The sequence below is a fragment of the Pleurodeles waltl genome, chromosome 4_1 (genome assembly GCF_031143425.1).
Source record: "Pleurodeles waltl isolate 20211129_DDA chromosome 4_1, aPleWal1.hap1.20221129, whole genome shotgun sequence".
Taxonomy (NCBI): domain Eukaryota; kingdom Metazoa; phylum Chordata; class Amphibia; order Caudata; family Salamandridae; genus Pleurodeles; species Pleurodeles waltl.
This window is the reverse complement of record NC_090442.1, coordinates 538,582,351-538,600,270: the sequence shown is the minus strand read 5'-3', so window position 1 is coordinate 538,600,270 and position 17,920 is coordinate 538,582,351. Positions and strand designations below refer to the sequence as shown.

The window sequence follows — 17,920 nt, the reverse complement described above, 5'->3', positions numbered from 1 at the left end:
GTCAAACTGAGGTGGCATGATGGGGAAAAATGATAGATGATCAAAACAGCTTAAAATGGGCTGGAACAACTATTCGAAGTTGATTAAGCAATGTTCAAAAAGGGGAGTAGGAGATGTGACATCATATGTTCTACCCACTATAAAGACATTGCAAGAAGTGACAGCACATCTCATTTAACCTTAGTAATTCAAGTCTTGTGGTCTTTGAACCTGATAGCATTACAGGAAATTACATCACTGAAATTAAAAACGTACTAGATTGGTGAATTCTTAAAATAGCTACTCAAACAAAAAAGTTAAAATGTAGTCATTTCCTACTACAGTGCAGTCATGATGTGGAAGGGTTGATGCTAAAGTATGACAGGCACAGTCATGATCTATCGAGGTACAACCATCACTTGCCAAATGCAATTATATGCAACAAAGTTGAAGGCCCAGGCACAACCATTGGTTGTTAAAACGTATTGTCAAATGCCTACATTGTGAGATTCTAAGAACCAAATGACCAGTCATATGCATTGTATGTCCATGTAAAGTAATCACAAGCCGACATGTGTGACTGAAATGCTCAAGCTTAACCACATACAGCTAGTATAACCTAATAAGACCAGGTAATCATTTAAAGTCCCCAGTGCAGGCATGCATGTCCATTGCAATCTCATTGAAATATTGCTGTGCTTGATCGCAATGGGATCAAAATCTGTCACTTCCAAGTTACTCAGACAGTTTAAAACTGAGTCGTTTTACTGGGATTAGAACTATTGGAAGGGAAGAGCTTAGCCTTTGCCTTCAAAGTAGGTGACCTTGCTCTCTGTCAAGATAGGCAAAGGTTCCAGACTTCACCCAGGTGACAATTTACCCACTTAGTCCCACACAGTAGGCTTATTCTAAGCTGCAGGGCATCCAGGTAATGGTAGGCATACTTTCGCCAGAAATAGCTATATAAGGTACAGCAGGAAAAGAAGTAGGTTGCTGGGGCAAGAACATTTGAGCTCTAAGGATAATGGAGGCGAGGGTGGTGACAGGCAATAGAACTTTGCCAGGGAGGGATAGGGGAGCTTAGAGAGTAGGGTATGTTGTGAGTTGTGGGGCTTGAGCTGTGGCCAACGAGAGATGTAAGGCATAGGGACTATAAAGGGGGGCCACTGTATCAGCTTCTCCTAATAGACATGCTTTACTGCTTTTTTGTTCAAAACTTTGCAAGAGAGTTTGTGTGAAACAGTGGATTTTTAGGAAAATAATATCACAACCTTAGGGAGACAACTACCAAATAATGGCTGTGTATTGCTTGTTGATAGCATGCCTATATTTTTTTGCTCAAGCATCTATCCTACCGAAACTCACCAAGAAAAATGACAGAAATGTACTCCTGCAAAGAGCAAGTGTAAATTACTTTATAGGGTGGGAAAGAGAGCAGAACACCTCAGAATTGTTGTGAGCCTATTCAAAGAGGTTTTTCTTGACAGGGAAAATATTTATGTCAACGAAGAAAGAAAAAAAGTAATTTACTAAAGTTGCATTTGCTTCGGAATGGCTACATACCCACGTACAGTATGTCATTCCTACCAGCTGCTCTGAATCCATTCCATGCCTCATCTTTCTCTGGCTCAGCTTCTGAGTGTGCACTGATAAGTGGCAAGTCATTCTTCTCATCTCATGTGTGCCCATGCTTTCACTTCTATCAGCTGTACTTAAGAAGCTAACTGTGCCTATGGCTTGGAGGGACAATGGACCTTGTGTCTCTTCAAATCAATGTTTTACACAACTGAGAAGCCCTGCCCACTCCTGTCCTGCCACCTTTGATATGAATGAGAAACGTGTGCAGCGGTTTGGAGGCCCCTGATATGTTGGTGCTGTGTCACATCAATTCGAGGAGCCTACAAAGAAAACCGTGGTCATTGGGCTCATGAAGGCCTTGGTAGTTTAGCTGCACCCAGCTTACCTCCCTGCCTTCACAGCTTTTTCCCTCCCCACTGCCTTTTGTCTGGTGATAGTAAAACCACTCCCCCTGTTCAACAACTTGACTCCTCTCCTGTGCCTCCACTGCCCGTGACTCATTTGTCTGAAACCCCCACCCCCAGGTCACTCATCTGATCTATATTCCCCTCCAATCACCTCCACCTCACCAGCTGAGTCACCTGTGCAATCTCCCCTCAGCCACCGCATTCACTGCTTGCTGCCCTGTCCTTCTTTTCAAATTAATCTTGTTGGATACCATAGAAAGCAGAGTTTTCAAATTCAGATCTGCACCCTCTGGCATCAGACGCCCTCCTATTCCGTGTCGTGGTGCTGTTGGAAACTCTGCCAGGTCACAGACTGTGGCTTGGCACAGTCTCCAACAATAGCAGACCAAGGACTGAGCTGTATTTTTGTAACAAGCACATGTTCTGCCTGCTGCAAAAAGACAGTACATTTTGGGTTTGGGCACTGAAAATTTTGCTTTTTTGTGACTGAAGTTGCCATTTCAGGCCGCAAAAGCCTTTATGGTTTGTTTCGTTGAAAGAGCCATGCCAGGGGTACAAGGGCAAGGCACTGATCACAGTTGTGACCTCTGAAATGGTGTCCAAGGTTTGGGTGTTTTCAGCTTTCTTTCTCTGCATGCCCGCTACCTTTAGCTTCTCAGAATAGACTTTCAGTACTTTTGTGAGCCTGTCAAACAAAGAGGCTTTGCCAGCCCTCACTCACTAAACAAGTGTGAAAAACACGTTTCAAGTTTAGTTCTGAACAAAATTATATAAAATTAAAATATACCAGGTCTGATTAGAAAGAAAAAATATAATTGAGTGAGAGTGTGTAACCATTTATGCCTGGCATAAATGTCGTTAATGGACAACTGTTTGAGGCACCAGTCCATGATGTCAAGTTCCTGGCCCAAAGATCTCTTTGAGAGATGCCCAGAGGAGAGGCCCTGACTATACTTTCTCAAATGCTCGAAGTGAAGGTGAGAGGGACAAAAAAGGGTTAAGACAATATGAATAGGTAGGTGCTTGAATTAGGGAGCCTCCAATCCACCCTTTTTACATACTTGGTCTTGATTTACAATGCGGTCACTCTGTCATGGTGACAGAGTATTTTACTCTGTTGTCTTGACATTCCAGATTTAGAGATGCCCACTGCACCAGCAATTATGTCTCTTATCTTGGCAATGACTGCCATCATGACAAATCCTATCAGTACATTGCCATTGCCAGTACGTTGTCAATGCATTCAAAGTGTGCCGTACGGCTCTGCATGGCTCAGATTCAATTTATTTTTTCTTTTTTTATTCTCAAAAAGAAAATCCCAAAGCGGGATTTTGTTTTTGAAATTTAAAATGAGCAATGACCCCCTCACCATAGGATTTTTCTCTTCCCCATGGAGTGCTGGATGTTGAAACGTTTTTATCTTCACTTACCGCAACATTTTGAATGGCAATCAGCAAAAGTAAAAACTTGACTTGCCATTTGTTCACCCACTCTAAGTAGGGCAGGCAGCCAAATAGCAAAACCTTGCTCCATCGAGCTGTTGGAGATATATGTCAACTGCAGAGACAGAGTAGTGTCCACCACTGACAAACTGAAGGTCCGCCTGACCATAAATTAAGCGGGTGAACATTCAGTTTGGCTGAAAAGGTACTCCATCATTGTTGAAAAGGAGTGACCTTTCTGCTGCACTCTAAATCAGACCCTTAAGCCGGTTATTTTGTTGGTTTGTTTATGAATGTTCTATACATGCCTCTCAATGTTGTGGGTCTGTGAGTATGGATGATTGAGGTGGGTATTTTTTTCGTATGTGTGCATGAATGAGTATTATTGATCACTATGTTTATGGATGTACATGTGGACCTGATTGCATTAATTGCTTAGGTCAGTGATGTATGGATGTGAGCAATATGACACACCCTCAGTGGAGAGTAGGCACATACTTAGATGGTGAGTCCTGCTAAACCGGGCTAACTATGTCTATCAGAAAGAAGGAACAATGTCCTAAGCCTTTGGTAGCAGAAAGAGGCCAAAATATCTTTTCAAATGTTTTGGAGAGGTGAAATTAAAAGAAAGAAATGCAATTAATAATATAGGAAATGCATGAGGAGTTGGGTCTGGTCTTTGCGGAAGATCATGCAAAAATTGTGCCTATGTTGTTGTGGATATCTGTCTGGAGTGGGAAAATGGCATCTTTCAACATGGAAGTCATTGAGGACTGCCTCCGTTGTGACTTAGGCCTTAACATCCCATGGTTTAACTATATTGGATCTTTAGCTATATCGGTGGGACACCCAGAATTATTTTTTAATCCTGAAGTGTTGAAATGAGCTGACAAAAGGACCGTGAAGGAACTGCTATTAACGCAGCTCAGTGAAAGAGGAGAAAACGTGACCTTGGGTAGTAAGTCAGCCAAAGCCCTGATGATTTTAAATACTACTATTGGCCCAGAACCCTATCTTTCCTTTGTCAGAAACCCATGGGAAAGAGTCCTTCTCACCAGGTTCGGACTAGGTTCCATCCATTGCAACCTATGCTTCCCGCCTGGCCAATATTAGCCATCTGCGATAAAAATTTGCCCATGTGACAACGCTTCACTCCAGACCTTAAAACACTTGGTCTTGTTCTGTAATTTTTGTGATTCTCTTAGAGGAAGATTTCTTCTGCCTATTCTTAAAACCAAGGATTTTTACCAATATCACCCTGCTTTCTTTTTTTACAGCTGCTGAATGATCCCATGGTTGCAGTGGCAGTTTCTAACTTTTTTAAAAATGCCTTGCATTGGAACAACATTATGAACTTTGGGCCTTAGATTTATATGGTTCTGTAGATAGAATACATGATTTTATTTAAGAACCCATGGTTGGGTAATGGCCTTGTTTCTTTTTAACGTTTTAAGGTTTATTTTTTAACATGTCTGAATGTTCATTATATGAATTATGTAAATTGTAATGCCTTGTACTTTTATGATTATTTTTTATAATCGAAAGAAAGGAATTTCAATCAATCAATCATTATAGGAAAGAAAAATAACATATAACTTAAAACTTTAAAACACTTTTACAAAATATTGATGTAGAGCAAGGGCATAAAAATGAAAACTCCTTAAAAAGCTGAATAAGTAAATGTACTTTATTCATATTAAGCAAAAATGTGAAATTTTTGGAAGGAATTTCTGACTGGTGCAGTGAATGGATACATCAAAAATGTATGCCTCCTTTTGGAGGCTTGAGCATTTCTGGTGTTGTGGGACACTAATTCCAAGAGTATGAAAACAAAGCCAGAGTGTTTGGGAGTGAGGAATTTCTTGGTAGAGTTGTAACATCCAGGCTATTCCAGCAAAAGTGGCAACAGTTTCAAGTTGGGAACTGTCCACTTCTTGCAGGAAGGTCAGTCTCAGGAAGCGGATGCTTTTAAAACTAACTGTGGGGAAAATAAAAAGAGAATAATTGTCCACACTGTCACAACATTTCAGACCAGGCATAGCAAACCACTATGATTAGCCACAATCACATGTATTGTAAGTAGCCTGCTGTGGTCAGTTGACCACCATGTCTGTGATTACTTTTAAAGAAAGCAGTCTTTTTTTTAAAGCAGCCTATTTCCTTAAAGGAAAACGGGGTGTGTTTTAAAAAAAATTAAAGCTACACAAACGTTTTTTTAGGGGTTCGAAGTGATCCTGTGGACCACTGCCAACTCCTAAACAATGTTTTTTGTCAACATTCAAAAAGGGACTCCTTCCTGTTTGTGAATGGTTTATCAACTCTTTCGGGTTAGGGGTAAAATATGAATGTTTTACTACCAGATTGCAGTCACAGAACATTAATACATACCATAAGGAATCAGTAAGGGATGCACTAACCATGCCCCTTCAAATTCAGATTCCTTATTATTAGCCTAACCAATTTAATGATTTGAAAAATGTTCAGGCCACCTGTACCATGGTACTCTTGCAGGCCCCATGACTCCAGCAGCACCTACATCACAAACATCCATTACATTGCCCATATAGAGTGCATAACAGTCTCTCTCATATGTTAATTTCTTTTACAAACCATAACTTTCAAATCACCATTGATGTGACATATACCATCAAACGTGTGCTAAATAATCTACAGATGAGATTACATATCTGCCAGACCTGACATCTTGGTGCGATCTTCCCCCAAATGTTTTGCCTTCACCCCACCTGTTTTCTAAAACTCGTTTTTGTTGGCATCAGGAATCTGTGCACTTAATCACTGCTAACCAGTGCTTTAGTGCTTCTGCTCTCACCATAACACATGGTAAAATTGGCTTACACCTGATTGGCACATTTAACTTACTTATACCTCCCTATTATATGGTTATGTACCCAGGGCCAGTAAATTAAATGCTACTAGTAGGCCTGCAGCAGATATTTTGACACCCACTACAGCAGCTCTTTAAAACATGTTGCAGGCCTTCCATTGCAGACTGTAATGCACGTTTAAACTGCCAATTCAACCTGGCAAATTAAACCCTTTGCCAAGCCTAACTCTTCCTTTTTATTACATGTAATTCATCCCTAAGATAGGATATAAACAGCCCATAGGACATGGAGCATTGTAGTGAAAAGTACAACATGTTTCCAAGTTTTACATGTCCTGGTAGTTAAAAAAACTCCTAAACTTGCTTTTCACTACTGTAAGGACTACCTCTGCCATAGGCTAATATTAAGTTACCCTATTACATTAAATAAGTACTAATGTTTGTTTCGGAACAGGTGGACATGTCAAGTTTGGACTGAAATAATTTGTAATTTACCTTTTTTTTTTATGATAAAGTCGGTTGTTAAGACAAAATTCGGAAAATTATACTTTTAGAAAGTTGCCATTTTCTCGTCCTACTCATTTGGTGTCTGCTACTGGTGTCCTGGGGCACATAACTATGAAAAGCTGTTGGGCTTTGTATATTCCCTCCAGACAGTGAGACAAAAGTGGAGTAGGTGTTGGCAGGATAGGCCATCCTGCCAGGATGGTTGGCAGTGGAGATGTTTCCTGTCCCACTTACACTTCAAAGCACACACACACACAAAGTAATCTGACTCTAGCCGTTGGTCACTCCAGACATCTTGGAGCCTTGGCAGAGGAAGCAAATAACTTTCCAGAATCCGATGTGGGGGTAGCCTAGCAGATTTTTCCACTTCAAAAGCTGGTACCGGGTATACATATTATACCCTCAGAACACTTCTTCATTACAGTCCAGGATCTGTGGAAGACTTCAGAAGGGCTCCCAATACCCCCAGAGAACTGCTGTGCAGCTTGAGGCCTGACTTCTTCCCCACAGTACTACCCTGCTGCTACTAGTGGACTGCCCTGGTACCTGAGACCTGCTTTGCTCCCCAGAGTCACTCCAAGGCCTAGTTGACTGGTCTCCTGTGTGAGCCTTGAACCATGCCCTTAGTCTCTGCTGTGGTCCTAACCTCCCAAGTGTTCCCTTCCAGATCCTGGATGCTTGGAGGTGGTGTTAGAGGTGCTGCTACTGGCTAACCCTAAAGGTTGGGACCTTTTCACCAAAGGAGGTAAAAGGCCCAACAGAAAACCAAGACCTACCTGCTAGCTGATCCCCCCCAAGGTGCATTGCCGGTCAGCCTGACTTTGCTGTAGTTTCCACTACGTTCTTCTCCGCAGCAGCGAATCCTGTTCAACGGTACCTCTGAGTGATGGTATCCAGCCTTGTGGAGCACTTTTCGGCTAAAAGGTTGCTCTTTGTCCCAGTGGAGATTTTCCACCTTCAAAAAGTCCAAAGGTAAAAATCTTCATTGCACTCAAAGGCGACAGGGTCTCAATTGATGACTGACTGCTTTTGCACCAAGCTACTAGAGGGTTAAGCACAGGTTAATTTAGTGACTTTTGTGGTTCACCCTGTGGTTGCTGCTGCTTGAGAGTTTACACCTCCCTCAACTAATAACCCAGTTTTTTACAATATCACATTACCCTTAACACTAAGAAAGATGACTCTGAAGGTATTAATTATTTATTGGTTTGAGTCTTTGTTGTTATTTAATTATATTGTACTTTAGGTAATGTTAGTGTTGGTATAAATATTGTGAGGTCATAAGCATTATTATGTGGTGTCCAGGTTATGGTTTGCATAGCTGCTGTGCAAATTGTGGAATGCAGGGCTAAAAATAACTTTGAAATTTCATTTTTTTGTTTAATTTAACATCTGTAACTGTACTTTAGTTGTGTGTGTAAGTAAATTTCTGATTTATTTTAAATATACATTAAGGTGTTATAACGATAGCTAGTCATAACTTCACTTTAACCTTGGTTTTTTTTCAGTGAATTTCTGGAGTGTTTGCTCATGTACTAGATTCAACTTCCATAAAGGTGCCCTAGCAACCTCACAAAGCCTTGGCCATGTGCAGCAGGGGTTGGTCAAAACCCTCTGCAGGTAGTCAAGCTCCATTATGCACAGCCCTTGGCTGAAACCTGCGCCCAACTCACAGTACTTGCTGCCAACACCCGCTGTGAACTGCCTTTGGGAGGCCTACTAGAGGTTGATCTCCTTATTTCTTCCTTTGGGTTTTTTGGGGGGTTTGCGGGCCCCAGTTTGGGTTTGCAAATCCATATGATCATCTGGGTCTTTGTTGGGAAACCTCATCGACCTCTAGTCCCAGTACTGGGTCCAGGAAACTGATAGGAGGTCCAAGTAGGGCCCATAAAACTTTGTGGGTTTGGGTAACCTCAGCTAAGGTGCAGATCTTTGGAGTACATTCAGGTTTACACACCCTGCCTCGGGTCAGTCAACTTTATGACAATATTCACTCTTTTAAAAGAATTTGACCAAATAAGGGTCCTGTTTGTCCTCCTCAAATAGCAAGGTGCCGGGGTGCTTCCCTTCCACTTTATGACATTTGTATATAGTTTCAGGACTTGGTGACTGAGTATTTGAGTCTTGTAACAGTGGTCTCAAAACAATTTTCTCTGTTGCAGCCAGCCAGTCAGAAAGCTTCAGGTCTGTAGGCCCAGCTTATCATTCTCAGATCAAAAATGGATGACAGGAGAAAACACTACTTTGCTCTTTCAGGTTAGAATATTTCTTGAATTTTGGCCCATGGATAGTCCACCAATATTGGCTTGCAGACCTCCAAAGCCCAGCAGTGCAATATCTTTAACTTTTTAACTCTTTTAAGCACCTCAAAGAGGGCCACCCACCGTTGTAAGTTTCAGAATATTGATGGAAGAACTTTTTGAGATCAGTGGGTAACTCTCCAAGGATTCAACAAACACTGAAAAGGATAGGGGCCAGAATGCTGCATTAAGAAACTATAGACGTATGGACAACTAGTTACTTTCCACATTTTACTAGCTGTGTGAGGTAAAAAAGGTATACTTTTAATAATTCAGAACAGTGCCTTCTATGCTGATTCTTTTGTAGAGGGTAGGTAAGGGTATTTGATGGTCAAACATGTGAAAGACCACAGTTAAATCCAAGAGAATAAGTAGGTTGAGGAGCTTTTCATCTGAATGTCATAGGATGTCATTAATCACCAGGAGGATAACCGATTTGGTACAGTGTCCATATCTAAATCTCAATTGAACAGCTCCAACAAAACCATGATTGTATATGTGGAATATATATTGTGTTTATTTTAAATAAGTAAATAAAACAACATTTAAAATAGTACACAGAGGAAGCGTTATATCAGCCATTTTCATTCATTCTGGAAATTTGATTTATAGTTTAAATAACTCCAAAGAACAGTGTACACTCTATTGGAAATGGCTCAGCCTTGTCAGATGTTGGATATGTCTTTCACATTTCAGGTCTGGAGACAGGACAGCCATTTGGTACTTAGCATGCTGAGACAGTGCACATTAGCTACAAACAAGGACACAAGGGAAAAAGTAAACCATCTGCAGCCATTGCCAGAGGTAATGTACACCAATTCCCCAGAGCTTTTTTGGTGCAATGGAGTTGGTATGGAGACAGCAGTGCACAAGTGGATACTTACAGAAGGTTGCAGCAGCTTTTACTGGTGTTCAGCACTGAATGACTGTGGAAGCCCTCTTCTGGGCTGAGCACCACTTGGCCTTTTCCACATGCCTGATTTGGTTGAATATTCCTGTTTTGGTACCCTCAAGGCACCGAATTAGTATTCTGGGAGGAGTGGGGCCTTTGTTTCCTGTTCCAATCAATCTATTCAGCTTCTTCTAGTGCCATGGCAGTTAGGGTACCCATACCATGTTTAATACTGGATATTATATAACCTTGTCTTACTGATATATTTGGTTTTGGGTATCTGTGTGGGAAGGTGAAGGCGGTGAGCCACAAAGCTGCATGCATTGTGAAGAACCTGCCAATCTGCATTGTCAGTTGAATATTGATTCATTAATTTATGATGCTTTGGATGGGACATGGGAATGGGCTTGGGGCAGCAGTGTGCCACAACAGCCCACTGTCATTGGCCAGAAGAATTGGCTATGCATTTTTTATTTACTTGAGATACCATGACTCTCAATGAGCTTAGCTTGAAAAGAAAAGTCAGTGATAGGACGATAGTTGTCAGTGTAAAAATTCTAAACTCTTGTTGGGAGAGATTTGACAAGGATACCTTTAAGGCATTCAGGAACAGTGACATTTATTTCAGTTTTAACAGAATGGTAAAAGAGATCTTTGAAGATCTTTACACTTAGAGGTAGTCTATGGGGATGGTTTGGTGTTCTATGTAGAGATCATTGCTTCTTCTGAGAATGTCCAATAGGATATCCTTTTGGAGGCTGTCTTCAGTATTGGTTTGTAAAAGAAAAGTTATTCAGATTATTTTCTAATCTTACATATTTTCATGAGAACCCTTAGGGGCACTCACATAGATTTGAGCTATTCAATAAGATTGTGCTACTCACGTCAAACACTAAAAGCAAACACATCAATTATATAGAGTTTGCACTCTTGCTTGTCCTGCATTATCTTCACTGAAGTAGTGCATGTGATTCGACCAGCTATTCTATACTACAGGAAATTGTTGGTCACTAAACGGGAGAAACTAACATCTTTTTTAAGAATTAGCAGACTATGCATTATTTTGTATACTTGGTACGCTGTTGAATTTTCTGCCGCAAAATATAATGTTTTCTACATCACATTTGAGCATTCATAGAAAGAGGATCATGCCTCTAAAGATTGTTTTTGGACAGGAAGGTATCCCTCACTGCACAAAACAATCCTACCTGTAGCACAGACACCCTGCACTAATGTGTAAGAGGATGTGCGTTGGCACTAGAAAGCACACAATGTGCCAACACAAGGAGACAGCAGTAACGCTCCATATCCTTGTAAATATTGAACATTTCCACTCTACCCCTTTCATGCAATTCACCACAGCAATTTTGCTTGCTTTCCTGCATTGCATAAAAGATTAGTAAATATACCCCTTAAAATGCTAGCATGTAATTAAGCAGTATTATCTGAGAGGGTGGCAATCTCAGACATGCACGCACTGTGGTGTAGTTAGAGGACCTAGAGCAAAGCTAAGGGCCCTTCTGCACCCTGGTCAGTAGGTACCAGAAAGTGCCTTCTTCTTTTAATAATATTGCTATTGTCAATAATGTTCTTAATACATTAGGGTGTTATTTGTTAGATCAAGTTGTTTTCACTGCAATATACACAATGAAGGTTACATGGTGCATACCTGCTGCATTGCTTATGGTGATAATGCTCTGCTACTTTTTTTTTATTGAAATGCATTGAAGTGAGACCCAGTTTTGAGGGGTACAAGACAAAGCTTAAAAATGGTGTTACCAGATTATATTCACAGTATAAATCACAATTAAGTGATTGTACTATGTGAAAAGCCATAATCCTGGGCTTGCATTTTATTGATCATCCTTGAAATGAATTTCTCTTCTCATCTTAATGTAATTTGTGGAAACAGTTTCAGTACAATCAGAAATAGTTTCTTCATTCATGTCAGAAAAGAGCCTGACATGCTGAGGGAATTATATGTCAACAGCAGCACCAGTCTGTCACTTGACTCCCAGTGCTCGTTTGTAACTTCAACACAGAGTTATAACGACTAACAAGACCAGGGGTCTTCAATAGGTAGCTCGGATACTCACGACTGCCAATGGAAGTAGCCCCTTGCAGTGCATCCCAGACAGGTGTGTAGTTCAGAGCATCTAGCAGACCTACACATCACTTTGGAGTAACCTCCATCCAAACCAATAGCAGGGGAACACACTTATGCATGAGAAACACTGTAACGGCGTTTAGTACCTGCAACATGGCTGTCTGCCTTCACTCTCAGTTAAGCAAAACCACCCAAAGAGAGATCACTGTGCAAGCCCCACTCTGCTAGCCACAGACAGTCAGTGAAAATGAGGCCAGAAAAGCAGTCCCAGCAAAAGCCAGAGTGAAGTCATTAGTGTGTGGGACTGCCAGAGACAGAGTGGAAGAGTGAATGTCTGTGAGAACCATACATTAGCAACCCCTTAACCAAGGAGAGCAAAGGCTGGCTTTAGAGTAGGGACAGATAATGGTCTTGTTTGCATCAGATGGTGGAAGCAGTGTGTGCATGTATATATTTGTAATTGTTTAAATGTTTATATGTCCCTCTATTTATGAGTGTACATATGTTTGCATTTATGTATGTTCCGTGTATGCATATGGTGGTGTGTCCCTCCTTTGAAGACATTTTTTATGGAAGCCGTCATTGTATCAGAAAACATTAAATTAATCTGATGTCAATAGGATGGCAAGTTCATTTCTGATACAGTTTTTGCCTGTTTCTAACATAATATTGGGACTGGCATAACAATGCCAAATCTTGACATATGCTGGGCATCGTTGGACTAATTATTTCAGCTATTCTTGCCATATTTTTAGTGTGCTTGGCTCAACTGTGGGCATCTATCATGAAATTAAGGCCATCCTTGGATTATAAATGTTCATCGCTGACCTGATATGGGGGTTATTCGCATCATGATGGGAAGCAAAGAAACAATTGTAGCCCCAACATAATGTAGATTTCCTTGGCATTATGGTGGACATCTCTGGCATATGGTGGTAAAACCAGGGCCAGCAGGGCAGAATCTGTCTATGTGCTACATTTGTACTATGGACATCATCCATGAAGTCTGATTTTTTAGGCAAAATTTATTTTTTGGATAAAAATAACATTTTCTTTGAATATGTTAATCCAAAATGAATAGTGCATATTTGGGAGAAAAACATAAGTGTTGATATACTCATATGCTGGAGTTTGAAAACAAAGGCCCAGATTTACAAGGAGTTTACACAACACAGTACAGCAAGCAAAGTGGTAGGTACTATGCTGCATGAACAAGAGAGAGCAGAGCTGCACCATATCTACAAAGAAGAGCCACAGTTCTGCTCTCTACCAGTGCAGGTACCCTTGTGTCATAGTGCAAGGGAGCCTGTGTTGTGGTCAGCATTGTTTTTGTACAGGAAGGGGCCCATTCCTCCACAAAAACTATACTTTAAGATGACTTAATAGTTTGGCTGCAGAATGCACACAAAGAAGAAACATTTATTTTCTAAATGCTAGACTCAGGGAGGCTTAGAAGTTTGGCGCAAAACCATGTGTACAATTCTTTGTAGATATAGATTTGCGTCAATATCTATGGGTGGATGCACAGGAATGCTTATGAACCACCCATGGAACGCCCCCTTGACACAAAGTAACACAAGATAGCCCAAATCAATATTTGTGGTAGGTCTATAAATACCAACCTAGAGTTTGCATTCGGTCCTCATGAAAAAAAGTAACACAAAACTGATGGAAATCCTTGTGAATCTGGATCAAAATGTTTGAAAATTCAAAGCAAATTTAGTGTGCTTTTTGAATGATAGTTTATATAGAGTTGGAGAAACGTATATCTTTTAGCTTATACTTTGTGGCAGTGGGCATTTGCTACTACAGGTATGATTTCATTAATCACATGAAGGTATTTTATTCCGATAAAGCATTTCCTGACATTGCTGGTAGTAACTGCATCTCAAGTGTAAAAGTAGTTGGTCTTCTACTTCAGGTTTAAATTTGAAATATTGTCCATCCAAGATATTGTATCCAGAATATAGACTACTACAATATCAAGCATGTAAGAAAAATAGATTAGTATTGTTTTATTTGCATTCCTAACTCCACTTCAATGTATCGTGTAGTTATATAGGTACGTAAATGTTGAGTTTAGAATAGTAAATCTACTTACCTATATGTGTATACCTTCATGATATTACATGAGTGACTATTCTGGATATATTTTGGAATCATTCAGTTGGTTATGTATATCAGGGTAGTCACTACTGGTGAAACAGGAAAGCTGTGTTCACTATTTCGATTGGCTCTGATGTTATCACTATGAGTACCTTGGTACAATTTTCATCAATCAGAAGTAGCTTTTGCTATGGAGAGACAGGAGGCCCTAGAACTGCACTGCTATCATGCTCTTAGCATAAGTGATGCGCAGCTGAACGCTGTGTTTTTGGACTAAATGCTATTGAATGTAAAGTATTTTCTTTGCAGAAAGCTGCAGCAAAATTACGTTTCGACTACACAGTTAATGCAGAAATTAAACCAACTGCTTCAAAATATTAAGGGGGGAAATATGATTTTAATCATTTATGGCACAATAGATGTGTGCATATTTAATGAGAGAGAGGTCCCCACACTTTTTCTTTTCCAAATATGTTGGTTCATAATATCCATCTTCTATGTTGATTAATGAATCCTTGATTTTAAAATAATAATAGTTTGTTTGACAAAAATAATATTTAGTCAATCATTCTAACAAGTGGGAGCAGAATTTTTAAACAAGCAAATCAACTTACTTTAAAAACATTTTTATTCAGTAAAATGCACAGCATTTATCATGCATTTAAATACGTATTGTTATTTTTTTATTGTCTAAAACAAAATGTGTATGGATATCTATGACTTATAAATGACAATATATAAAATAAATAAACTATATCATAATTTAAACTAAGCAGTGCTCTTGGTCTCACACTTTCTATTACATTTCGGACACAGAATAAATAAAGCTAGCATTGGATGCTCAACATAAATGCTCCGGCAATAATAATGCTATTAGCTTGTGAGTCAAAATAACAGGCCTTCACCCATTTGCTTGCTTTTATGAATCCTGTAAATTGAAGCAATATATGTAATGCCTTAAATTATATTTTAGTGCATGCTGTGGTAATGCTTTGCACAGCACACCAAGGGCCAGATGTAGCAAACTTGGAAATTGCGACTTGCAATTTGCGAGTCGGAGCGACTCGCAAATTGCAAGTCGCAATTTCCAATGCAGAACGGTGTCTCAGACACCGTCTGCGAGTCGGTATGGGGTCGCAGAGACCCACCTCATTAATATTAATGAGGTGGGTCGCAAATTGCGGCCCCATACCGACTATGGGCACTCGCAAACATGGAGGCCTGCTGTAGTCAGCAGACCTCCATGTTCGTGACTGCTTTTAAATAAAGCAGTTTTTTTTTTTTAAAGTGTAGACCGTTTTCCTTAAAGGAAAACGAGCTGCACTTAAAAAAAAAACCGAAACCTTTAGTTTCGGTATTTTTTCACGGCAGGCAGTGGTCCCTTGGACCACTACCTGCCCTGAAAAAATTGTTTTGGGTCCATTCACAAAGTGGAAGGGGTCCCATGGGGACCCCTTCCAATTTGCGAGTGGGTTACCATCCACTTGAAGTGGATGGTAACTGCGACACCATTTGCGACCGCATATGCGGTCGCAAATGGTATTGCATACCACTCCGAATCGCAAATAGGAAGGGAACACCCCTTCCTAGTTGCGATTCTGAAATGCATATTGCGAGTCGGTCCCGACTCGCAATATGCATTTCTGCATAGGAAAATGCGATTTGACTCGCAAATCGTTTCCTGCATCTGGCCCCAAATGCTGCCCACATGTAAGTATTAAATATTGTACCTTCACTGTTGGTTGTACACTAAAAAGGCTTCTGGTTTGAGAACATTGCAAAGGCATGGGTACAGGAATGCATTGCATACTATCCCTTTCCTAAAGTCTAGCATGTATCGACCAGCAAAGGGAGCGGACGATATATAATTAACCTCTTACAACCACAACCTTATTACATTCATTATTTTCTGAAATATGAGACAACTGTTTTATCATACAGCAAAAACATTCATGTTTTATACCATTGTATACATTTTCACAGATTGTTAGCAATATTAAAAAGTATCCACGCAACTGGAGATCCTACTTTGGTGACTTTATTTCTGGAATGTGCATGACCAGGGATGGTAACCAGCGTTTAAGTATTTTTTAGTCTTCTGCACAGAAACGGGAAGTGTTCTAAAGCTGTCTTATTAAGCAGCATGTCTCCCAGTTTGGCATCTTCATAAGTTGGCTATCACTCTAGTTTTTTATTAGAACTCTGTGATCTTCAAAGGCAGATCTTATACCAACAAAGTGTAGAGCTATGAGGGATGCCACTGTAAAGATGCTTGCCTCTGCTTCTAGCCATGGATCTCTTGGGTAGTTAGCCACAGGCTAGGAGCTAATCAATACTCAACATTTTGTGAGTGTACAGCTGTACAGATGTTCAAGAAATAGTGATTTATAACACATGTAAAACAACTTAGACTGTCATCATCAAATGAATGCTACTGCAAAAATATTAGCACAGCAGAACCAAATGGACTCAGAAGGTATTTCAACCAGCATAGCAAATGCAGATTTCATATGTGTGCACAAAATATATAGCATGTCCCTTAATCTCCCCCTACTTTCTCTTTCCTTAACAGGACCTTTCAAAGTTTCCAGAGAAAGACAACACTGTTCTAGGTGAAGGTGGAATAACTTTAAGTGGAGGTCAACGTGCGCGAATCTCATTGGCTAGGTGACTATCTTTAATTCTTCAGATGTTATTAATATAAATACAATTATTTGATATTATGAAAATGTAGTTGGTACTGGGACATGAGTACACAGAAGTTGTTGGTGGTTAAGCAAACCTAATACTTCAGGCAACAGGTTTACGGCACCACCCCAGAGAGTTACCTGAGGAAGCAACAATTCAACAAATCTGACAGAAATGGTGCTATTCCATTGGGCTAACCCTTACTAACTTAATGAGCACAATCTGGGTATGTCAAAACACTGTTCTGGGAGAATGTCTGCTCAACCTCTGGTAGCTACAGCACAAGCAGGAGGCAATATCCAGACAAGTGTGTTTATGTTCAAGCATTGGCAACAATTTTAAGCACTAAACACAACACAATAAAATTACCAATTTAGAAAACTAGAGAAAGATGTTAAAGAGCAAAAAGACACCTAGATTGTCAAAACTGATTGCTGTTGAGCTCCCCCCCTAAAACTGCTGGTTTTGGTTCCAAGAGCTCAGAGCATGACATAGCTTGATTTTGAAGCTGCTAACATTTCTTTGAGCCCCCATGCCGCAATCCAAAGTTTTCCTGGCTAGCTTAGTCACCTTTTTAGTTCTAAAACTCTTCCAGCATGCAAAGGCTGGCAGTTGTAGCAGATCACAGCTCCATGAGGCTGGGCACGTTTAGCACAAGGTCCTGCTGAACCTGTTTGCCACCTGGCAAAAAGCACAGATTGGCACAAACCTTGGATGTGGTTTCCTTGACGAAGTCTCAGCACCTTGTCCTAAGATGAAAAATGACTAAGGGCCAGATGTACGAAAGGATTTTACCCGTTCTGTGTCTATGGGAAAAAGCTTTCGTACATATGGCCCTAAGTCCCATTCAAAGGAGGCTGTAGGCACCAGGTCCTCCTGCACCCAGGTCTCCTGTAGAGTCCTCTCGGCAAGCTTGTCCCTCTTGGAGTCAGGAGTCCTGCTATTTTTTGTATACCTGAACCAGGCAAACAAATTACTAAGACCAAGGTGCAAACACTTTATGACCTTGAGTGAATTTTCCTCTTGCCAGAGTTAGTTCTCAAGAGGCTTTTTTTCTTCCAACAGGGTC

The 17,920-nt window shown here is 40.4% G+C and overlaps 1 protein-coding gene across 1 annotated transcript in view; it reads left to right on the top strand.

Annotated features, from left to right (window-relative positions):
* The window catches only part of CFTR (CF transmembrane conductance regulator), a 1,002,572-nt gene that overhangs the window by 672,946 nt on the left and 311,706 nt on the right, over positions 1-17,920 (top strand). Inside the window, exon 12 of the mRNA XM_069228908.1 lies at positions 16,736-16,830. Within this exon, the coding sequence (XP_069085009.1) occupies positions 16,736-16,830 (95 nt within the window). The remainder of the gene's footprint in view (positions 1-16,735; positions 16,831-17,920) is intronic.